Source organism: Drosophila takahashii, chromosome 3L (genome assembly GCF_030179915.1).
Source record: "Drosophila takahashii strain IR98-3 E-12201 chromosome 3L, DtakHiC1v2, whole genome shotgun sequence".
Taxonomy (NCBI): domain Eukaryota; kingdom Metazoa; phylum Arthropoda; class Insecta; order Diptera; family Drosophilidae; genus Drosophila; species Drosophila takahashii.
In genome coordinates this window covers 32,516,866-32,540,982 of record NC_091680.1, presented here as the reverse complement: position 1 = coordinate 32,540,982, position 24,117 = coordinate 32,516,866, and the positions used below count along the sequence as shown (strand labels likewise).

The following is a 24,117-nucleotide window of genomic DNA, read 5'->3' as shown; positions in this document are numbered from 1 at the left end:
CTAAAAAAAATACAACTAAATAAATAAAGCAAATAGTTTTTTTTAATACTAAAATAGTTAAACTTATTAGAACAATTTAAAAAAAAAATTTACGCCCCACCGATAGTTTGTTGTAGCCGATCGAAGTCTATCGATTAACGTACTCAACTCGAAGAAAAAACGCGCAAATTTTACTCCAAAGTTTCCCAACGACGTTCAAAGTGTTTAGAGGGCTTAAAAATAAATAAAAATATGAAAAATGTACTTCAAGGTATGATTAAAATCTTCTCAAAACAAATTGTGTGGTAATGCAAACATTGTCCAGTTATTTAATATCTTGTGTATGTCTATTTTAGCCGAAAACAAGAGAGAACGCTATAGTCAGGTTCGTGTCCCGACCATCTAATAGCCGTCACTCGGCTAAAGGGAGTGCGAGGGAGATGGTTATATAACCTTTTTTTGATTGCGCATAACTTTTTAATTAATGATCCGATTTAAAAAATGTCTTTTGCACTTTGATAGGTATAAATACACACAAAAAAATTTGCTTGGTAAAATTGACCAACAAAGATAGTGTATTTTGTTGTTGTGAAATGACTATTTACTTAGTAGAATTGACAATTTTGCTGGTTGGGGCCTGTTTGACAATTATTACAGTTGATTTTACCAAGTTTTTTTTTTGTGTGTATACACAACAAAATCGCATTTATACTTCTCGGAAATCTTTAAAGGTATTTTAAAATCGTTAGTGGGCGATTGTGGGCGTTAGAGGGGGCGTGGCAGAAGCCCAAGAATATGTGTGGGAAATCTTAACCTTCTAGCTTTTGTAGTTTCCGAGATCTCAGCGTTCATACGGACGGACAGGCGGACGGACAGACGGACGAACAGACAGACGGACATTGGCTATATCGACTCGGCTAGTGACCCTGATCAAGAATATATATACTTTATAGGGTCGGAAACGCTTCCTTCTCCCTGTTACATACTTTTGCACGAATACAATATACCCTAACAAAAGTGTTTGTGCTCTGTTAAGCTTTAGTTAAAAATGTACGTTGATCGACGCAAGGTTGTTATAGAAATGTTTTAACAAAATGATAAAGAAACAAGTGTTATTATTGCTTTTTGCTCGTTTTTGCCCCTTTAAAAAAAAAAAACACAACATTTTGGACCTTTTGCCTTTTTCTTCAAAGACTTAAGGTGGAGGATAATAACAATTTTTATTTAATAACTACCTTATCCTATCTTATATTTTTTTTCTTAATAAATATGTTTTCTATTAACAACCAAACATTTTTAGGGGGTTGACCATAATGGGGAGGTGGTGGGTGCATTAATTATGTTCTAGTATTACATTTTACACATACAGTTTTCACATGTTTTCACCGCATCAAGTTAGTTGTGAATAGAGGTGAAAAAATTACTTCAATGGCTCATAGGCTTTGCTAATTATTTCAAACCGCGATTGCACAAATACCACACGTTGAACGCGAAAACTAAGTATGCATATATGCTTATATACGTCTATATTAACACAATTTAATGCCTATAGGGCTGCGCCAAAAACACTAGCGGCCTGTGTAATAAATATTTTAAAAAACTCTAGAGAGCGACCAATGTCCAATGAAGTGTCCCGGATAAAATGTGACTTTTTTCACAAATTGGACGTTGGTTCGTAATTTCTTCAACTGATGGGGCTTAAAGCTCAAATTTTTAATGAAGCCCTCTGGTGCTAAGGAAGGAACCTTTAGTAAAAACGGCGCTCAATTTAAACGAGCCGTTTGGCCGCTAGGACACATACTATTCTGCTCCTTTTACTATTCAAGTCCCCTTCTCCCTTAAGACTCAGTGAGTACGCGCAAGTATAGTTTTTAATTTAGGTTCCTTACTACCTTTACGGTAACACAATGCTCATGCCCTTAAATAAAGAAGAGCATGATCAAACAATGACCACTTTTCAATTCAGTTTAGGGGTGTGTTTAAAATGTATTATACTTTTCACTGTCCCTTAATGCGTTTTTATCTTTCAAAAACAGAGACTGTTGTGTATACATATATTTTGTTTGCTTTATTCAGGGGTAATAAACATCTCTGCTTATGGGGGTATTCATTGAAGAACGTTTCAGCAAAATACCTCTGAAGGGTGACAACACAATTCAAATGTTTTTATTGTTGTAACACGTCGCATCTTGAACCTTTTGTGCAGACCGCAAAAGTAATTGCTTAACCTAATGACAATTATGTGTTAAGTGGTAGGCATTGTTAATATCACACCCTTACAAAAACCTTAACATATACTGGCCAACATTATAATAGAATTTTTATCAAAATTTCCACTAGCCCAAAAACATCTAAGTTAATTTGAACATATTTGTAAGTATTTGATTTTTGTAGAATTCTGCTCTAGCTTACAGCCAAAATACAATAAAAGGATGATAGACTTGGATCCTTAGATCAAAAAAGGAAGGAAAAACAGTTTTATGCACACAAAGAAAAAACTTGGTAAAATCAACTGTAATAATTGTCAAACAGGCCCCAACCAGCAAAATTGTCAATTCTACACACAATTATACACACAATTAGCAAAGACACAAACCCAAAGCAAAAACAAAATACACGTAACTATTTTAATAGTTACGTAACTATCTTTGTTGGTCAATTTTACCAAGCAAATTTTTTTGTGTGTGGATAGATATTTCCAATCAAAAATTGTTAGACCATTTTTATACCTTTGCAGAGGGTATTATGAGTTCAGTCAGAAGTTTGCAACGCAGTGACGGAGATGTTTCCGACCCCATAAAGTATATAGGGTCACTAGCCGAGTCGATCTAGCCATATCCGTCTGTCTGTCTGTCTGTCTGTCTGTCTGTCTGTCTGTCTGATGGAACCATAAATGCAATTATGTAGAAGGGCATCTAAGCAATTTTTGGGATAGGTTTAATTACAACTGAGCACAGACCCTCGAAGATATCTTAAATCAAAACATTACATGTGGCTTTTTTTATTCAAACTACGATTTCCCAAATACCACCCGTTAAACGCGAAAACTAAGTATGCAGATATGCTCATATACATACGTCTATATTAACATATTTTAATGCCAATAGGCCTGCACCTTTTAATAAAGTCAATTTTGTTGACCTGTGTTATTACCCTAACCTCTTAAAGTGCGTCTTTCTCGAAACCACGTTTTGAAAGTCCGTGTTCATCGGCATTTCTAAACGGCTCAACCGATCGTTTTCAAATTAGACGCATATTTTTTTAGGTGAAAAAATTCATTTTTGACTTTGAACTATTGAAAAAAAATTCTTAAAAATAAAAAATTAAAAAAACGGCTTCCCTGCGGCGGGTTTTTTTTTAATTCTTAAGCGAAATTTAAGAACAAAATGGAAATTCGATCATTTTCAGCGGAGGTAAACACCGCAAAACTTTTTTTTAATAGTGGTCCAGCAATCGCTTTTCTACCGATATATTATTCGATAGTATCGGCTATAAAAATTTGTGGATTTTACCTAAATGACACTTAATAATATACAAAAGGTTTAAATTAAATCCATCCAAACAGTTTTTATAGAAAAAATCGCAAAGTTAGTCGATTTTTTGGTGCCATTCGTTAAAAAGTTATGCACGATCAAAGTATTATATCTTTATCTCTCTCGCACTCCCTTTAGCTGAGTAACGGGTATCTGATAGGCGACTGTAGCGTTTTTAAGTAACGAGCAATTCCCCTCTCTAGAACTTGAACCATGGACTTTTGGATTTGTAGACACACTAACTGATTGAGCCTTACACGCATCACATTTTGTAATGCCCTAACAAAGTTTATGAATTTTAGTGTGACATAATTGAAAAACAGTGATATATTGCCTCGGACAGATAAAACTATGTTTAAAATAAAACTAAATCATCACAAAGCAAATAAAAAACAAAAAAAAATTTACAAAGACTGGGGATTGAACCGAGAACCTATTCCGTTTGATTAGTTTTGTGTTAAATTTCCCAAGACATTTACACCCTAGGCTATATTTTTGGATCATATGTGTTTCAATCTGATATAAAGATCAGATTTTTTAAAAATTTTATTCGAAATACTGAAGTATTTAAAAGTAATATTCCCGAGAGTAGAAGGTAATATTTCGAAAAACACCGACAATTTTTTTTACTTTTTTTTCGATTTTTCCTATGGGAGCTATAACATATAGTTGTCCGATCCGGCCGGTTCCGACTTATATACTACATGCAATAGAAAAACGACTTTTTAATTTAAAAATTAAAAATTTTTTAAAATATTTTTCTGAAAGATATTAAGATGTCCCACAAAGTTGCATACCAAATATTTAAATATCTCAAACGAGTCTATAGTGCTGCATAACTAGACAATCGAATGTTAATTAGTTACGTTAATATTTTTTAAAAATAAACTGTAAGAGTTAAAAAAAAAACCGATCCGTATAATTTATTCCTTTAACAAATAAAAAAGTTTCGATCGATTCTGAGATTTTACCCAAATGGGCCTGTCACGTTTCAAGTGGAATTACCCATATCGCAATGAATCAATTTTTTTAAACTGCGTTTTGCCAATGCTATTTTCTTTTATGTCATTTCTTTAATGGCGGTATAATGTCGTTTGTCTGACAGCGAGCTTATGTCGCAATCAAACGACAGAAAGTCGCCAGGAAAAGAGCGCATTATCTCGCCGCGAATTTGTAATGGGCGAGATTATGTCGGCGGACTTATGTCGCTATGCCGTTACTCGTAGAGTAAAAGGGTATATTGTATTCGCGCAAAAGTATGTAACAGCTAGAAGGAAGCGTTTCCGACCCCATAAAGTATATATATTCTTGATCAGGGTCACTAGCCGAGTCGATCTAGCCATGTCCGTCTGTCTGTCTGTATGAACGCTGAGATCTCGGAAACTACAAAAGCTAGAAGGTTGAGATTGATAGATTGAGATTGAGACGGATAGACGGACAGACAGACGCACGGACGGAAACACGGACATGGCTAGATCGACTCTATTGACCATTGCCTACTTATGTTAATTATTTTTCTGATATCCGGCTATGGAAAGAGATCCTTCTGCAATTGAGCAATGCAACCTGAAAATATTATATACGTGCCATAGGAAGGATAAACAAATTTATGTCAAACGAATAGAAAAACAGCTATTACTTGTTTTTTAAACATTCATACACGCAAGTTAACCTAAAAATAGCTATAATATTTCTGAGATTAATTTTATTTTAATGGGAATGATCTGTAAGGGTATATAAATTTCGGCATGCAAAAGTGAGCTTCTGGTTGTACCCGTTACTCGTAAAGTAAAAGGGTATATTGTATTCGTGCAAAAGTATGTAACAGCTAGACGGAAGCGTTTCCGACCCCATAAAGTATATATATTCTTGATCAGGGTCATTAGCCGAGTCGATCTAGCCATGTCCGTCTGTCTGTCTGTCTGTCCGTATGAACGCTGAGATCTCGGAAACTACAAAAGCTAGAAGGTTAAGGTTTTCCACACATATTCTTGGGTCTCCCCCCTCTAACGCCCACAATCGCCCACTAACGATTTGTGTCCTGCGCCCAAATCTTTAAAGTTTTCCGAGAAGTATAAATGCAATTTTGTTGTGTATATTTATACCTATCGAAATGTGGAAGACATTTTTCAAATCGGACCATTCATTAAAAAGTTATACGCAATCAAAATATCTATATATATCTATCTCCCTCGCACTCCCTTTAGCTAAGCTACGATTATAGTCGGGACACCAACCCGAGTACAGCGTTCGCACTCCCTTTACCTGAGTGACGGGTATTAAATAGTGGGGACACCAACCCGACTATAGCGTTCTCTCTTGTTTTTCAATAGGAAACTTAAATATGGCTCATTCCTCCTATGCTTCAACTTAAATGTATCCCTTTATTAAAAAAATAGTTCGTATTTATTGTTTTATTTGTTATTTTCAGGTGAAGATTTGGTTCCAGAATCACAGATATAAATGTAAAAGGCAAGCAAAAGAAAAGGCAATGGCTGAACAAAATCAACATAACCAGGTAAAATTATTTTGTAAAACAACACAACAGTGAACTTTTAAAAATGTTGGTGTTTATTCGGGCAAAAGTATGTAACAGGGAGAAGGAAGCGTTTCCGACACTATAAAGTATATATATTCTTGATCAGGGTCACTAGCCGAGTCGATATAGCCATGTCCGTGTGTCCGTCTGTCCGTCTGTCCGTCTGTTTGTCCGTCTGTCTGTCCGTCTGCCTGTCCGTCTGTCTGTCTGTCCGTATGAACTCTGAGATCTCGGAAACTACAAAAGCTAGAAGGCTGAGATTTCCCACACATATTCTTGGGCTTCTTACGCAGCGCAAGTTTATTTTAGCCGAGTGCCACGCCCCCTTTAACGCCCACAATCGCCCACTAACGATTTTAAAATGTGTCTGGCGCCCATACCTTTAAAGATTTCCGAGAAGTATAAATACAATTTTGTTGTGTACATTTATACCTATCAAAGTGCAGAAGACATTTTTTAAATCGGATCATTAATTAAAAAGTTATGCGCAATCAAAAAAAGGTTATATATCCATCTTCCTCGCACTCCCTTTAGCCGAGTGACGGGTATTAGATAGTCGGGACACGAACCCGAATATGGCGTTCTCTCTTGTTTAGATATAGATATCTTAGCCAATTATCCACAATCTCTTACGACGCTAAGGTCTGTCTGGCGCGCAAAAGTTTTTGTGTAAATGGACATTTTTTTTTATGACACCAGTTTAAAAACAAAATCGATTTCTTCCTCATTGAAGACTAATTTGAACTAAAAAAATTTGGTTTTTTAACCAAATGCTTATACACGCTTATACTTATTTTCCGAATAGTTCACGTAAAAAAAGTATCAGGAAAATCAAAAAAATATTTTTGCCCAAATCTTTTCTGTTTTTAAAAGAACGGCCAACAATCATAAAAATGTATTTCTATATATACCTACTTATAGTAAAGATAAACATTTTATATTTTTTCCAAAAATTCTATAAAAATAGAATAAATAAAACAAAAAATCGTTTTTATTCAACCTACTTCTTAATAACTATTTAAGAATGTGTCATGAAAGTTTCACGAAGAAATTCGAATTAGTTTGTGCAGTAGATATATTTCCTTACTTTATATGCGTTTTTGTCAAAAACAATTTTTTCTCAGCTGCGTATCGTGTATCTCAAAAAGTAATGCCTGGATCATCATGCTGCTTTTACAGAAATGTTTGTAATGAAGTGCCCACCGTCTGAACCTACTCCATGCAGAAATTAGTACCATTAGGTATTTATTGCTAAGCAAAAACTACAACGAAAATTCCCACAGCCGCCATTTTAAAAGAAAAAAAACAATGAAAATTGGTTAAAACCATATAAGAACAATGTAATCAACATACCAAGTTATAAATTCTCAGCACAAACCCTTATTGGTTAAAAAAAGCACGAAAAAGATGAAAAAATCGCAGTTTTATATGTATCTCCCCCTTAAGTTACACCCCCTGCTCTATATCCATGTATCAACATTTTAAGATAGAATAATGATTTTGATTCTCATCTAATCAAATCTAAACTAAAGACAAATATCACAAAACACATCACAAAAAGCACCGTAAGCAAAAACTAGCAGCTGAAACTTGGTCAAATTAATCTGTAAAGATTGGTTAATATTTCTTGAAACAAAGGGGAGAGTGGGGTAATTTCGTCACAGGGGCAATTTGTCACCTGCAATATCTCGGAATCTATAAGTCGTAAAAATATATAATTTTTTTGTTTTAGTCCTTCAAGACGGCATGACACAACCAATGCATTTTTTTTTGCACAGAAGGTCAAGATAATTAAGCTATAATATTAAATGTGTTTTAATAGTTCAAAAGCTACATTTAGTTCTCGACGAAATTTTTTCTGTATGCCTTAATTGAAAAGGGATAAGATACAGCTTTTTTTTTATAATACACAGTGCTATAATGTGCATTTCTGCGATAGTGATTTTTAACTTCGCGCCTAATTTCGGAAGAAAAATAATTATTTCTAAAAAAGTACTGTGTGTAGCGTGTACCCTACGCTAAGGGTAAATTCGCACCTATTTTAAATACATATTTTTATATTTGACCAGCTGGTTAACGAACAGACTACCAGCAGCAGCAACAAATATAGGACGTCAACAAAAATGGTACGCTTGATCAGTGTAGCATATTTACAGGCGTTAAACTCCCTACATTTTTCAGGTGACGAAATTGCCCCGGTGGTGTGGGGATTTTACCCCCCTGTCTGGCGAGATTGCCCCAGTATATTGGTTTTACTTTTTATTTTTTTATAAATCACCAAGGTAATTAAAAAAATAGGGGAATGTCACATTTTAAAGCTTGGTGCTAACCGCATTCAACAATTAAAAAAGAAATATAAAACCGTTTCTCAAGATGGACAAAAAATAGCTTTGAAAAAATGCTGACGAAATTGCCCCACTCTCCCCTACTTATTATACTTCTTTTTTCCTTAACTTACGTAAAAACAACAGTACTTTGTCCTATGCAAACTACTTATGCGGTTATTCCGTGACATTGTTCGGCTCATTCATTAGAGAAATTTTTTCTCAGCCTATACGATTTTACGTAGGTGCGAGCAAGACAGATATATGTCAGCTGCAATGAGCAATAAATAAGCTAAACTGTAAAAACCATACGTGGACCGATAAGCAATGAGCAAAATTGAATATAAAACGTGAAGTTTTGCTTATTCATTTGAGCTACTGTGGAATGGGATCAATAATAAAAACTAATTTGATGCTTTTTGGTTGAATTTTTTAACCTTTTGAGACATTAGGTGCTGTAAACAAACAAGAACAATACAATTATTGTTTCAGCGGCTTATGTAATTCGTTGCGAATTAAAAATAACGATCACCTTCTAAATTAAGTCATTAATGCGTCTATAAATTTAATATAAAATGGCTTTTCTGGAAATTATTGCCGGATATGATAAAATTAACAAGGAAGGAAGTTAACTTCGGCCAGCCAAAGTTTAAATACCCTTGCAGCTATGCTTACTTAAAATGTTGTTTTTACAATGTCAAGAAACAAAACGCCCACTTTCTACAAAGTTACAATGCTTTTTCTATTATTTTTGTTAATTATTCCTATGGGAGCCATAAGATATAGTGGTCCGATCCGGCTCGTTCCGACATGTGTACTACCTGCAATAGAAAGAAGACTTTTGGGAAAGTTTTATAGCGATAGCTTTTAAACTGAGAGACTAGTTCGCATAGAAACGGACAGACGGACAGAAGGACAGACGGACATGGCTAGATGGACTCGGTTATTGATGCTGATCAAGAACATATATACTTTATGTGGTCGGAAACGTCTCCTTCACTGCGTTGCAAACTTTTGACTGAAATTATAATACCCTCTGCAAGGGTATAAAAACATTACCATGTGTAAATGTCTGATTTTATGGCAATACACACTATTAGTATTACAGTTTGTTCCCTTAATGATTTACCAGTTAAAGTTATTTGAAGTATGAAGTTTAAATTTAACGTTTACATTCTAAGAGACTATGACATCTTATCCGAACAAATCCGTAAACGGGTATATTGTATTCGTGCAAAAGTATGTAACAGCTAGAAGGAAGCATTTCCGACCCTATAAAGTATATATATTCTTGATCAGAATCACTAGCCGAGTCGATCTAGCCATGTCCGTCTGTCCGTCTGTCTCTCTGTCTGGATGAACGCTGTGATCTCGGAAACTACAAAAGCTACAAGATTGGCATTTTGCATGCAGATTCTAGGAGTTTCTACGCAGCGCAAGTTTATTTCAAAAAAGTGTGACGTACCCTCTAACGCCCACAATCGCTTATATACGATTTTAAAAATTTCAATATTTCGGAAAAGTAAAAATGCAGTTTTATTGTGTTTATCAATACCTATCGAAATGTATTTTTTTAATCGGAACATTCGTTAAAAAGTTATGGCTCATCAAAGTTTATATCTCTATCTCCCTCGCACTCCCTATAGCTGAGTAACGGGTATCTGATATTCGGGGCACCCGACTATAGCGTTCTTGCTTGTTTTCCTTTTATTTTTTTAAGCCTGTTCACCGCATCAAGTTGGTTGTGAATAGAGGTGAACAAATTACTTCAATGGCTCATAGGCTTTGATTGACTCAGATAATAATGGAACCTTAACTGCAATTATATAGATGGGCATCTAAGCCATTTTTTGGCATAGCTTTTAATACAGTTGAGCCCAGACCCTCGAAGATATCTTAAATTAAAACTTTAAATGTTGCTATTTTTTTCAAACCGCGATTGCACAAATAACACAAGTTAAACGCGAAAACTAAGTATGCAGATATGCTTATATAAGTCTTTATTAACATATTTGAATGTCCAAAGGCCTGCACCTTTTAATAAAGTCCATTTTGTTGACCTGTGTTATAGTACTTTGTCCAAAACTCCAAATATAGAATGTCATACTGCGTTGAGCCTGTAATTAAACCGTTTTAGTGTGTAGGCAAATACTCGAGTGCAGTGCAATTTAGGATTTTGGTTTAGTACCGCTTCCATCCGCTGGGTGGCTTCTTAGTCTGGACCGCCACAGTACTCCCTCCCTAGTGACGACGTCACGATGTTATGAATTGGACTCTTCGCTTCTCGTAGGTTCGTGGTTAGCCATTGCTTTCGGGTTGGTCCAGTTGAGCATCACTTCTAAGTAAAAAAGCTGGTTTTATTCTGTCCACAGACACTGCTACTTCTTTTCCGTTGACATTTAAAGTAAATACTCGGTCATTGTTGCGGTGTACAACTTCGAATGGACCAGTGTATGGTGGCTCCAACGGATGTTTGACGGCATCGGTGCGAATAAATACCTGGGAGCATTTGTCTATTCCTTTAAGACGGAACATTTTTTGGCTGGAGTTGGGCGTATTTTTCGCAGCTGTTCGCGAAAACTACTAATAAAAGTGGCAGGATCTGGGCTTGCATCTATGTCTTCAAAGAATTCGTTTGGCAAGCGTATCGACGTACCGTAGAGCATCTCGGCAGCCGATGAGTTGAGAGTCTCCTTAAAGCACGTTTGAAGTCCTAACAAGACGGCAGGTAGCAGTTCTGGACAGGGAGTGTTCGAGTGACAAATCATCGCAACCTTAAAAGACCTGTGCCATCTTTTGTTTGACTGTGGGTGGTACGCAGTCGTATGGATGTGTTCACTTCCCATAAGTCTAGCCAGTTCCTTGAAGAGCGCAGACTCAAACTGAGTGCCTTGATCGGTCGTTATGGTTTCGGCTGTTCCAAAACGCGCAACTCAGTGTGACCAAAAAGCATTGGCCACCGTCTCGGCAGTGATGTTTGTGAGAGGAATAGCCTCGGGCCAATGGGTGAATCTGTCTATCATGGTGAGACAGTACCGAAAATCTTGATGGAACGGCATGATGACGATGTCCAGATGCACGTGATTAAATCCGTCGTTGGGAACTGTGATCTTTTCTGGAGTCAGATGATTGTGCCGGTTGATTTTAGCACGTTGGCAAAGCAGACAGGTCCTGCTCCATTCAAGAACGTTTTTGCAGTCGAAGAGAAGTGGTTCCTTGCAGTAAGTTCGGCAGCTCGGAATCAACTGACTGTGCTTCCTCGATTTCCTGTAGAGTGACCGAAACTGGCACAGAGCCTAGAGCATCTGCGACTGTGTTCTCCGCTCCTTTGACGTGGACGATTTCGGTCGTAAACTGCGAAATGTAGCCCAGATGACGGAGTTGCCTTGGTGATGCCATTTTTGGCCTTTGTCTAAAAGCATAAACGAGAATCTTGTGGTCCGTTTTGATGCAAAATATGTGACCCTCGAGGCAATGCTTGAAGTATTTTATGGCTTCATAAATCGAGAGCAATTCCCGATCGTAGGTGCTGTAGTTTTTCTCAGTGTCCGTAAGTTTCTTTGAGAAAAAACCAAGTGGTTGCGTATGGGGATCGATTACCTGTTCTAGTGCGGCACCGATCGCGACATCAGAAGCATCACATACCAGGACGAGTTGTGCAGTTGGGCTCGGATGGGCCAACAGTACCGCATCTGTGACACTTTGCTTGCATACCTCATAGGCGGCTAAACGATCTGGAGTCCATTCGACCAAGCGTTGATCGTTTTTTCTGACGTTCCTCAGTAGCTCTGAAAGTGGTGCCTGGATGTGTGACGAGCGGGGCAAGCACCTTCGATAATAGTTGATTATGCCGAGGAATCGTCCGAGTTCGCAGATTGTAGAGGGCCTCGCATAGTTTTGAATAGCTTCTACTCGATAACTTGGAGGTTTGATTCCGTGTTTATTGATGCTTAGATCTATTTATTGATCTAACTTAGAAACTGCACCTCGGTTTGAGCCAGCTGACACTTGCTAAGGTTGATGCTGAGGGCATGGCTACGAAGGATATCCAAGACTGAACGAAGATGTTTTTCGTGTTCCTCGGGTGTATTGGACATAATCAGGATATCGTCTATATAGCAATAAACGAAATCGACGCCACGAAAAATATTGTCGATGAATCTTTGGAATGTTTGCGTAGCATTCTTTAGACCGAACGGCATATAAAGGAACTCGATTAGGCCAAATGGAGTGCAAACGGCGGTTTTAGGGATATCACACTCAGCCATTGGCATCTGATAGTACGCCTTGATAAGTGTAGAAAATATTTTTTTTCCGTGTAGCTGCTCCGAGAAGTCATGGATGTGCGCAATTGGATAACGGTCAGGTACCGTTATAGCATTCATCTTGCGATAGTCCCCGCACGAACGCCAACCACCATCCTTTTTGCTGACCATATGTAACGGGCTTGACCATTGGCTTTTGGAAGGGCGACAAATGCCTTCATTGATCTAGAAGTTGATCTCTGCTTTCGCAGTGATTAGTTTCTCACCAGACAAACGGCGTGGGCGATCGGATATTGGGCTTCCTATGGTTTCTATATAGTGCTTTACATCGTGCCGGTTGCTTGTCCTGTGTGCTGGTATGATGACGTCCACGAAATCCTGCAATAGGCTTCCAAATCTGCATTTATCATTAATGGTGGACACAGAGTGATGTGTCGCGTTTGAAAACAAAGCCTGGCTCGACAAATTGGTGTTTGCATCAATCAGTTTTTTTCCTTTTACGTCGATGAGCAGGTTGAAATGGGACAAGAAATCAGCGCCTATAATAGTTATCTCGGTGTCAACTACGATAAAATGCCACATGAAAGAACGGCAAAGACCAATGTTTAGGTCAACCACCACGCTGCCGTGGGTGTGCATGACAGTTCCATTTGCTGCATACAATGTGAGATCGCTTTGTTTGACGTTTTGCGTAGCTCGTGAGCGTGGCATGACTGAGACCACAGAGCCCGAGTCTATGAGGAATCTGCGGTGTAAGATGCGATCGGTGATGTAAAGACGGATTTCTGAGGACATGTTAGGTTGGACTGAACGCTCGCCGTTGCTAGATTGGCTGCCACCCTCCAGCCCTGAAGGGCTGGCATGACTGAGACCACAGAGCCCGAGTCTATGAGGAATCTTCGGTGTGAGATGCGATCGGTGATGTAAAGACGGATTTCTGAGGACATGTTAGGTTGGACTGGACGCTCGCCATTGCTATATTGGCTGCCACCCTCCAGCCCTGAAGGCGACAGCTGCATTCACCGTAGTGCCAGCGGTTACGTTGCTTGAGCCAATGGCAAAGGTGCTGACAGAACCCATGCACAGTGGTCGGGCTTGTATGGGTAGGTCGACCAAAAATACTTATAGTAAAGATAAAAATTTGAAATTTTTTCCAAAATTCTATAAAAATATAATAAATAAAACAAAAACAAAAAATCGTTTATGTTCAACCTACTTCTTAAGTTACACCCCCTGTCTATATCCATATATCAACATTTTAAGACAGAACCATTATTTTGATTCTAATCTTAGCACGTATATTTTATTCCAAAAGATCAAAAACATTTTTATTGAAAACTGAATTCTTTTTTGGGGGTATCTTTCGTTGTCCCGTTATAAAAAGATCCGACGAAAGAAGAAGACGATTGAGTAGGTCTTCATGGTAATACCATGAATGTTGTCAGATCAACGGCTATCTGGAGAGCAAAGGACTTAAATTTTTCCACATTAATTTTGTATCCTGAACCCAGTGCTTGTAATATTGTTGCGCATCTTTCAATAAGGTCTTTAATTTCTGATGATAACACAGGATTACCAAAGAATTGTCTGGCAGTGTTTCCATCATTCGATGTACCAGAACGACCAACCTTCGGCTTATCGACGATCAATCCCATTTTCAAACGAAATTCTGTTTGAATATTCATTTTTCTTTGAAGAACTTTTTCTTTACCTTCAACGCTCCGAACTTGCCAGACTTGTACATCAAGTCTGTACGACAAATGAATAAAATATTCAAAAAAACGTATGTATGCATGAAGAGGTGACAGTCCGAATTGGAATCGATCCTGATGAACTTCCCTTTCTAAACTTGTCTGAATATCGTTCATCTCTGTGGGCTTCGCGTTGCATACATAACATTTTGAAGATGCACAGTTTGAAACACAGTTTCACAAACGAAAAAAACTATCGAAAACGGCGAGACCACGTGTTTCTCTTTAAGGTAACTCAGCGGCTAGCAAAAACTAGCAGCTGTAATTTTGACAAAATAATCTGTAAGGATTGGTTAATATTTCATTATAAGTTTGATCGTTAACTTCGATTAACTTCACAACTAAAAGTCTAAGTGAAATTTTAGTTTACATATTATTTCCTAATAAAATTGGACAAGTATTACAACAATTATTAAAAACTAAACACAACATTCTAAGTACATGAATATAATTAAATGTAGTAGCTAATACCTTTGTTAACAATATTTAATAGTTCGTGGTAGTAGTTCGTGGTTGACCGAATCAAAGGCTTTACTAAAGTCAGTAAAGATAACATCAGTTTGCATTGTGGATTTAAAGCCTTGACTAATGAAGGTCGTAAACTCAAGCAGGTTAGTTGTTGTAGACCGGCACTTTGTGAAACCATGCTGCTTAGAGGATATTAAGGAGCGACACTGGTGCTGCAGTTGATCGCAAATAAGTTTTTCAAAGAGCTTAGGAATAGCACTAAGTTTGGCTATGCTGCGATAGTTGCTGATATCAGATTTACTACCTTTTTTGTGTAGCGGAATAAGAAAGGATTCTTTCCACATAGATGGAAATGTGCCAGTAGCAATCGACTTATGAAAAATCATAGTTAATGGAACTGCAAGTGGTATGGCGCAATGTTTGAGGACACAGCTTGGAACCATATCAGGACCCGCAGAGAATGATAATTTAATCGTGGATAGGCTACGTAGAACTTCTGCTTCATCAATTAGAGGGTTGAAAATGGCGTCAGTGTGGGGTAGCTGGTAGGAGTAGCTACAATTGATTCCGGTATTATTTTTGCAATAGGTGGATTGGAAAAAGTTCGCAAACAGGTTGCCAATATCTTGATCATTCGATGCAGATACATTATTTAGCTGTAGTGATGGAGGAAATTTGTTAGCTTTGCGCTTTGAGTTGACGAAGGAATAAAATAATAATTTAGGATTGCTGCGAAATTCGTTTTTACAGCGTAGAAGGTAGCTGTTATAACATTCAGAATTATGCAGGAAGTAATTGGATTTAGCAACGCTGTATTTGGAAAAATCAGACTGAAGTCCTGTTTTGGCGAACTTCTTAAAAGTTTAGTTTTTATATTTTTTAAGTGAGCCAAGTGTTTGGAAGACCACGGAGGGCTGTTAGAGTTATTAACAACTGTGGAAGGGACTAATTCATCAAATATGGAATAAAGGACATTATAAAAAGTTGAAATGGCCTCATCAAGATGAAGACTATCAAGACAAGACCAATCCACTGAAGATAGGGATCTCGACATTTGCAAATAATTTACATGCCGAAAACAACGAGTCCGCAATGGGGCCTCAAAGGAATTGGGTACCCGAAAAATGCCACTAATGGATAGTTGGAGTGTAGGATGATGAGAGTCCTCAGGAGTGGTCAATGGAGAGGTACGTGTGACAATGGCATCACAAAGGTCAGACACAAAAATAAGATCTAAAAATCTTCCATTCGCATTAGAAATTGAGTTAACTTGACCAAGAGATAAGTCAATAAGACCGTCGACAAAATCGTTTTGATCACCAGGAACGAGGGCAATTAGATCGACACAAGGAGACCAGGATAGGTACGGAATATTAAAGTCACCCAATATTATAATATGGTCTGAGTCAGAGGCATATGATGAGATATTCTGGATAGCGGAGAGGTGTTGCATATAGATCGAAGCCTCAGAGCATGGAGGAATATAGGAGCAGGTTACAAATATGTTGCAGTTAGGAAGAATTATTTTGACTGACATGAATTCAATATCACCAACATTGGGAATGGATACAACTTGGGATGATATTTCAGACCTTACTGCGATTAGGACACCCCCACCTCGTTTAGAGGGACGGTCACGTCTATAGAGGAAAAAATTATTGGTAAGTATTTCATTATCAAATACCGTGGGATTAAGCCAAGTCTCAGTAAAAGCAATAACGCTGGGATCAAAAGCAGCACTGTCAGTATGCAATCTGGACAGCTTACTGAGAAGGCCACGGACATTTTGATAATGTAATACAAAATCTAGTTTTTTGGAACTGACGGATTTGTATTTATAGCTGTTTCTTTCCGATCAAACTCGTGAACATTCGTATTAACTGGCCATAGTGCAGGATTTAAAGCACGGGAAAAATGCGTATCAGGCAGAATTATTTTAAATGAAGAAACTTTTCTTTTGTAAGCAAAATTAAATTTTGTTACAACAAAGTTTTCAGGAGAGGCTTGGAGCTCATCGCTTAGGTGACCTTTAATTTCATCGATGGTAGTATCAGGCCTTAGACGCGACACAAAAATGGCCTTCTTTGGCATGATTGCTTGTGGCGCTACAGCTTCGAGGCGTCTACGGTTTGCGCCTGCTGGATGACCATTATTAACCGCAGCCAGAAGGGGCCTGCGATTTCTTTTGGAGGAACCAGGACCATTATGTACATTATGTACAACCGACGTTACTTGACCAGAGGATACTGGCGGTGCCGTTTTAACGGAGGATACCGACGGTGCCGCGTTGGCGGATTGTGGAAGGTTGAATTGTAAGGCACCAGGATCAGGCTCAGGATGAGAGCCAGGGGCCAGGTCTGCACAGATAGACTTAGGAGTTACAAAATTAAGCACTGGAGCAGGAATTGCCAATCTAGTAGGAGACATGGCTGCTTCAATGGTAGGGCACAATAATAAAGGACCCGGCAGTGGAGGCACAAGGTTATTCGAGGATACGTAGTTTTTATCGTATTCACTGGCGTTGGCAGAAACTAATGAAGCGTACATTAGTGAGCTATTGGAGGAGCCAGGATCCCTCAGGGATGAAGGTGGAATAGTAGGAGTAAGGTGGTTCATTAATTGGCCAGTTGGAGGAGAAGAAAGCTTTGTTGGAGTTTCCTTAATTATTTTTAGCCCATTAAACTGGGACTCAACGGCTATCAGCTTCTCGTGAAGGTGGCTAAACAGCTTCTTGATCTCCCTGAAGCCAGTTCGAGTTTGCCGCATGAAGGAACGCATCTCGTCCGTAATCTCACGGCACGCAGAGCAAGTCCAAAGAAATCCAATTCTTTTGGAAATAAGATCCCCAATACGACCATGTACGCCGACACCAGCGCACTTGCAATGCGCAGTATTCTCGCATAGCCAGCACAACAAATAAGTTTCGCCAGCAATAACGCCGTTGAACTCGCATTTTTTGGCTGAGCAGGATAGACTCATTTTTGAATGCACTCAGGTCACTATGCAGAGCAAAGTAAGAGCGGCGAAAGATTAAGGCAACGCGTGGAGAGCAGCGGAATCAAGAGCAGCAAGCTACAACGCTCGGATTTAAGAGCGTAAGTTAGCAGGAGGACTTGCACTGATCGGTGAATTTAGGCGACACGCACAAAGCGGAGAGCGGGAAAAGGGCCGTTAGAGTGGTAACGGACCGGCAGCTCCGAGAGGCGTACAGCAGGAGAGCGGGAGAATAAAAACAACAACACAATACTTGCTGTGACAAAGCAGACGCTTTGTTATTGTTTGCTGGCTGAAGTTAATTTTCTGGTTTGTTTATAAATTAAACACTTTTATATTAACTGTCCGAGCTCGGATTTGATTTGAACAGGAGGAGTTTATGAACCACAGAACTTGTAGGCTAATTTAGCGATTAAATTTAAAATTTTATCACTCAAATAAACAAAAGATTCTGGAGCAACAGAAAAACACGACCGGCTTAGGCAAAGGTATCTTGTGTATTTTTTGTTGTCAGAGTCTTCTTTAAATAGTTTTTATTTTTTGATTCAAGTCGTCACTTGCAACTCGCTAAAACTGCAAAACCGATAAATTTTTTTCGTCTATGTTTAACTGAAATCCGATAAACCGATAAATTTAACTGGATCAAAACAAAAACAAGAAAGGAAGCTAACTTCGGCCAGCCAAAGCTTATATACCCTTGCAGATAAAGTAATGCTCACTCGGTGCAGTTCCAGGGATTCCAGATTCAGCGTTTCTACTTCAATTTTGTTTTTAAGTAGTCAAGAATCAAAACGCCTACTTCCTACAAAGTTACAATGAATTTTCTTATATTTGTTTGAATATTCCTATGGAAGCCTTAAGATATAGTGGTCCGATCCGGCTCGCTCCGACATATGTACTACCTGCAATAGAAAGAAGACTTTCGGGAAAGTTTCATCGCGATAGCTTTAAAACTGAGAGACTAGTTCGCATAGAAACGGACAGACGGACAGACAGACAGACGGACAGACGGACAGACGGACATGGCTAGATAGACTCGGCTATTGGTGCTGATCAAGAATATATATACTTTATGTGGTCGGAAACGTCTCCTTCACTGCGTTGCAAACATCTGACTGAAATTATAATACCCTCTACAAGGGTATAATAACAGCTGATTAAAAAAGTTTGAGCTATTATGAAACAGTGTTGCCACACTTTTAGCGAAAGTTTTAGCTTTTAAGTTTTTATTTATGGCCTATGGGGGCGACCACTGTGCCATGGTTTCTAGCATTTCGTCTGCTACTTTTGCAAGTTTCTCGAGATCATTTTCTTCCCATATCGATAAAATAGGGCGAATGTTTTGGGGCATCTCAGCGAGGAACAGTGTGCGGATTATTGATTATAATTATCGATAATTATCGAGCAGCCGGGCCTTTACAGTATCGTATTTGTTAGCCGCTGGCGGGTGAGTAACTAAATCCTCTACGGTCAAAACAACGTCTGGATCCAAGTTGACAGTAATGTAATCGAATTTGTCGTCATCGTTGTTGACGCCGTGCAAACGAAAAGATCGCTCCACTTGGGCGAACCACAATTGCGGATTTTTGCTTGTGAATTTCGGTAGGCGAATTGTTGCTCCATCGGCAGATGGAGCCGTGTTAGCCGTGTGCGCTGAAGAAGAATTAACCTGCAATGCCTCGACTTGGGCTTGCAGATCTCTGATCGTGTCCAGCAATTGTTGCGACTCGTCGGTCATGTTGAGGGTGGCGTCGTTGTCAAAGATTAACCTTCGAGGAACAAGCGAGCGCAGATTGTATCGGCGTTCGGCGGGCATACACTTTTTGATGTGTTGGTGGCGTCGCTTCAGCTTTGTGTGTGTGTGTGTGGTTGAAAGACTGAAGTTCTGTGCAAATTTTAATTTTGCCTGATTTTGGCGCAATTAAAGAGTATTTGTTCAAGCTCGGGGTCACCACTATGGTAGCACAGGTCGGTTACCACTGATTTGATTTATAAGTTTTATTCGTTTTTGATCAGTTTACAGAGTTTCACAATTACACACGTTTGTCCTAGAAGCTTGGCGTCGGCAGAGAGAGTGTAACCGTTTTAGTGTGTAGGCAAATACTCGAGTGCAGTGCAATTTAGGATTTTGGTTTAGTACCGCTTCCATCCGCTGGGTGGCTTCTTAGTCTGGACCGCCACAAACACGCGGCGACGGCGCCATCTATGGCACGGAATTGGTACTGTTTCTACACAAAACTGTGGTTTGTGGGCGTTAGAGGGGGCGTGGCACCATGATAAAATAAACGTGCGCTGCGTTGGAAGCCCAAGAATATGTGTAGGAAATCCCAACCTTCTAGCTTTTGTAGTTTCCGAGATCTCAGCGTTCATACAGACAGACAGACGGACAGTCGGAAACGCCTACTTCTAGCTGTTACATACTTTTGCACAAATACAATATACCATTTTACTCTTCGAGTAACGGGTATAAATACGAATTAAATGAAATTTAATTTTAAATTCGCCATAACCATTAACATTTTTTTAATTTCGTAGAGATTTGAATATTTCTGTATAGCTTACAAAAATGTGCATTTCAAAGCAGTACTTTGCCGCCGCGTTGAGTTCGCATAGGCCGATATGGGTTTCGAGTGTGGTTGCATGTGATGGGGCCAGACAGTGGCCTGTAACGATTCTGTAAATCTGCAGTCTTTCAGTGGTAGACGCAGCACATACTGGCTTAGTTTGCCGTTGCGTTCCTTGCACATAGTTCTTGAGATTCGGCAAGTCATGGTATTCCTCCACCTGCTTTTTGCTCGCGTGTCCGCCTGTTTCTCCAGAGCACTTTGGAGCGATCGGAAGGAAACGGGCACGTTCTCCGTTCTGTTGCTCATCAGCTTTACGCCCTCCCTGAGAGAATAGTTTGCGTAGAAACGGACGGACAGACGGACGGATAGACGGACAGATGAGCAGACGGACACTGCGTTGCAAACATCTGACTGAAATTATAATACCCTCTACAAGGGTATAAAAATAGGGGAATGTCACATTTTAAAGCTTGGTGCTAACCGCATTCAACAATAAAAATAGAAATATGATAACGTGTCTCAAGATGGACAAAAAATAGCTTTGAAAAAATGCTGACGAAAATACCCCACTCTCCCCTACATTTAGGGCCGTTTTCTCGTTCGCCTCTTAAATTTAAAGTACGGGTAAAATTCTGATATGCCATACGATTTTAAGGTTTTTACCTTACTTTAAATTAAACAAACGGACGAGAAAATGGCCCCAAAGTTAGCAAATATCTGCCAGCATAAACATAGTTGCCCACTCACATCAAGTGGAAATTAAAAGAGCCATCCGAAAATATCAAAAAGTACAGTTTATTATATTGCGAACATTAAACTCGAAAAGGATCGTGTAACTGAAAGTTTGTTTTACAAATATTGAGGGCAATAAGTCGAAAGCGCCGAGTAGACCTTACAGGGGTGGAGAACCGAATTTGACCAAGTAGATAGCTTGTATTATTTGACTTGATCCAGTGATTAATTTGTGAAGGAGCATAACACCATGGCAGGTCCGACGATCCTTGACGGAGGGCAGGTTAAGTAGACGCAGTCTATCCACGTACGATGACGATGTGTTTTCCAGCTTAAACCACATAGAGAAAAGAAAAGGAACTGTTTCTGTACCGATTCGATAAGGTCCTGATAATTGGTATATTGGGGTGACCAAACACACGAGCAGTATTCAAGAATTGGACGAACCAAGGAAATGTATAAATGTTTTTTGGTGTAGGGGTCCTAAAATTCCTTCGACCAACGTTTAACAAACTAACTATGATACCAATGTAATTAGAGAAATTTAAGTTGTGGTTGAATAACACTCCAAGGTCTGTAACGGAATTAATGCGTTAAAGTTCATTCAACCCAATAAAAAATGTATGAGTAGGGGAGAGTGGGGCACTAATAGAAAGAAAAGTTTGGTTTGACATAGCAGCTATAAATAAAGAGCCATTGAAATGAGACTAGTATCGGAAAGGCTGTTCTTTTGGCTATAACTTGCATAATTTTGAAGTCAATTGCAAAGCCTTTGAGGAATGTTGTAAAATGGCAATATACTTTTTAAACTGGTCTAGCCCCAATACTGGGGTAATAACAGTAATAAAGGGTAAAAGAGATAATTTTCATAAAATTTTATTGGACTATTTGGACACTAATCCTTTGATCTAAAATGGAGTACATTTGCTGTGGCTCTTTGACGCGGAGGTTCATATTTTTGTAAATTTTTTTATTTATCTTCCTTGATTTCTAGAATTCCATTATTCCTCCGCCCTTTACCGCTACTTAGGTCATTTTGCTCAGTTTGACTGCAATCTAGCTCATTAAACCCTCGCCTACGAATTCGACCATGAGGCCAACCAATACTCAGTGTTGGGACATACCTAGATACTTTTACCTAGGTACGTACCTAGGTACAATTTAGTGGTACCTTTTACCTTACCTAGGTATAAAAATAATTGAGTACCTTTTACCTTACCTAGATACAGATTTTTATATACCTTTGGAATTATTAAGGTACTTACATAGGTATTAAACATTGCTATGATTTAAAATAGCCAAGTCTGACTGCGACAGAAATGAATTTTGAATGAAATGAAAAGATATTGTTTGATTAAGACGACTAAAAACTGAAAACTAGTCTTATTTTAAGTGTAAATGATTACATTGAACAAAACAAAAAAAATTATAAAAAATAAAAAAACAATATATTTACCTTTTACCTTTACCTAGGTACTGGGAAATTTAAGTACCTTTACCTTACCTAGGTATTTATTTTTGCCCAATACCTTTTACCTTACCTAGGTAAAAAAACACAGTACCTTTCCCAACACTGCCAATACTGCGACTATGACCAATAATTCTACCAACCTCCAGAAGTCATAAGAAATAAAATAAAGACCATGTGTTATCATATAGAACTATCTACTATTTCCACCCCAGAAGAAATGTTTGAAGTTTTGCTAAATACCAAGAAGATTGAAGACCAACAAAATATTTTGTAAGAGAAACGCTGTGGGCATAAAATTGGCTTCAGAAAATATTTTTTCAAAAAATCTCGCGAGCGACAGAATGAGACGATTTTGGTTTCTGGTTAGCCTAAGGGCCGTTTTCTCGTCCGTCCTGCAAAGTAAAATTTAGCTAATGGAAGGATAAGTTTATCTAGGTGGCAAATCGGTTTTCTTTTTCTCGTCCGTCATTTAAAACTCCAAGTAAAAAGCGCACTAATTTGAGACTAGGTGGCAGCCCCACAACAGAAGAGATAACTAATTGTCAAAAATTAGTCGAAAAACTATCGAAAAATACCTTAAAACAGTCATACTAACAGCTGATGATATAAACAAAATATTTTTTTTTTTTTTTTTTTGGTTTTAAATCATCGCATGGATGATCAGATGGTTGGTCGCAACAACACTGCCGCATAGATATAAACAAAATATCAAACTCATAAAAAACGAGGACGGAAGCTAACTTCGGCAAGCCGAAGTTTTAATACCCTTGCAGATTTTACGAATGAAAACTTGACAAGAATAGCAACATGAATTAATAAACACCAAAATATTTTATAATTGAAAAAAATAAAATTTAAAAATTTTTCACCCTATTGTTCCTATGGGAGCTATAGGATATAGACGCCCGATCAGCACGCGCTTTTACCCTGATCAAGGTATGCGTAAAATAATAAGATTTAGAAAGATTCCTGTCAATAGCTCTTACACTGAGCGAAATATCTTCATTTTGTGAAAGCTATATCCGATTGTTCCTATGGGAGCTATAGGATATAGACGTCCGATCGGGTCGGCTTTCAAACTTGATCTGCGTACACATGTTTTAGGACGACTGTGAAAGTTTCAAGGCGCTAGCTTTTAAACTGAGCTCGCAAACGGTATTGAAACAGACATACAGACGGACAGACGGACAGACGGACAGACGGTCAGACGGACAGACGGACATGGCTATATCGACTCCCCTATTGATCCTAATCAAGAATATATATACTTTATGGGGTCGGAAACGTCTCCTTCACTGCGTTACAAACTTCTGACCAAAATTATAATACCCTCTGCAAGGGTATAAAATAATATAGTTGTAAAATATGCGCGGTTGCCTTTTTTAATAAATTTTTAGTAAGTTATTTAAAACATGGTTAGCATGTTTTTTTAAATTATTTCATTTTTTCAAAAATGTCAAGGGAATAACTGTTATTCATAAAAATCAAAAAATA

General features: G+C 38.4%; 1 protein-coding gene and 1 long non-coding RNA gene across 5 annotated transcripts in view; one reads left to right on the top strand and one right to left on the bottom strand.

The window, feature by feature from the left end:
• The window catches only part of scro (scarecrow), a 113,875-nt gene that overhangs the window by 73,532 nt on the left and 16,226 nt on the right, over positions 1–24,117 (top strand). For 3 of the 4 annotated variants that reach the window (XM_070215451.1, XM_044392567.2, XM_044392565.2), the window contains one exon: positions 5,944–6,030. The exons of the other annotated variant lie outside the window; for it this stretch is intronic. In XM_070215451.1, the coding sequence (XP_070071552.1) occupies positions 5,944–6,030 (87 nt within the window). The remainder of the gene's footprint in view (positions 1–5,943; positions 6,031–24,117) is intronic. 4 annotated transcript variants of the gene reach the window in all.
• Positions 1–24,117, bottom strand: part of LOC138913093 (uncharacterized) — an 86,188-nt gene that overhangs the window by 51,312 nt on the left and 10,759 nt on the right. The window lies entirely within an intron of this gene.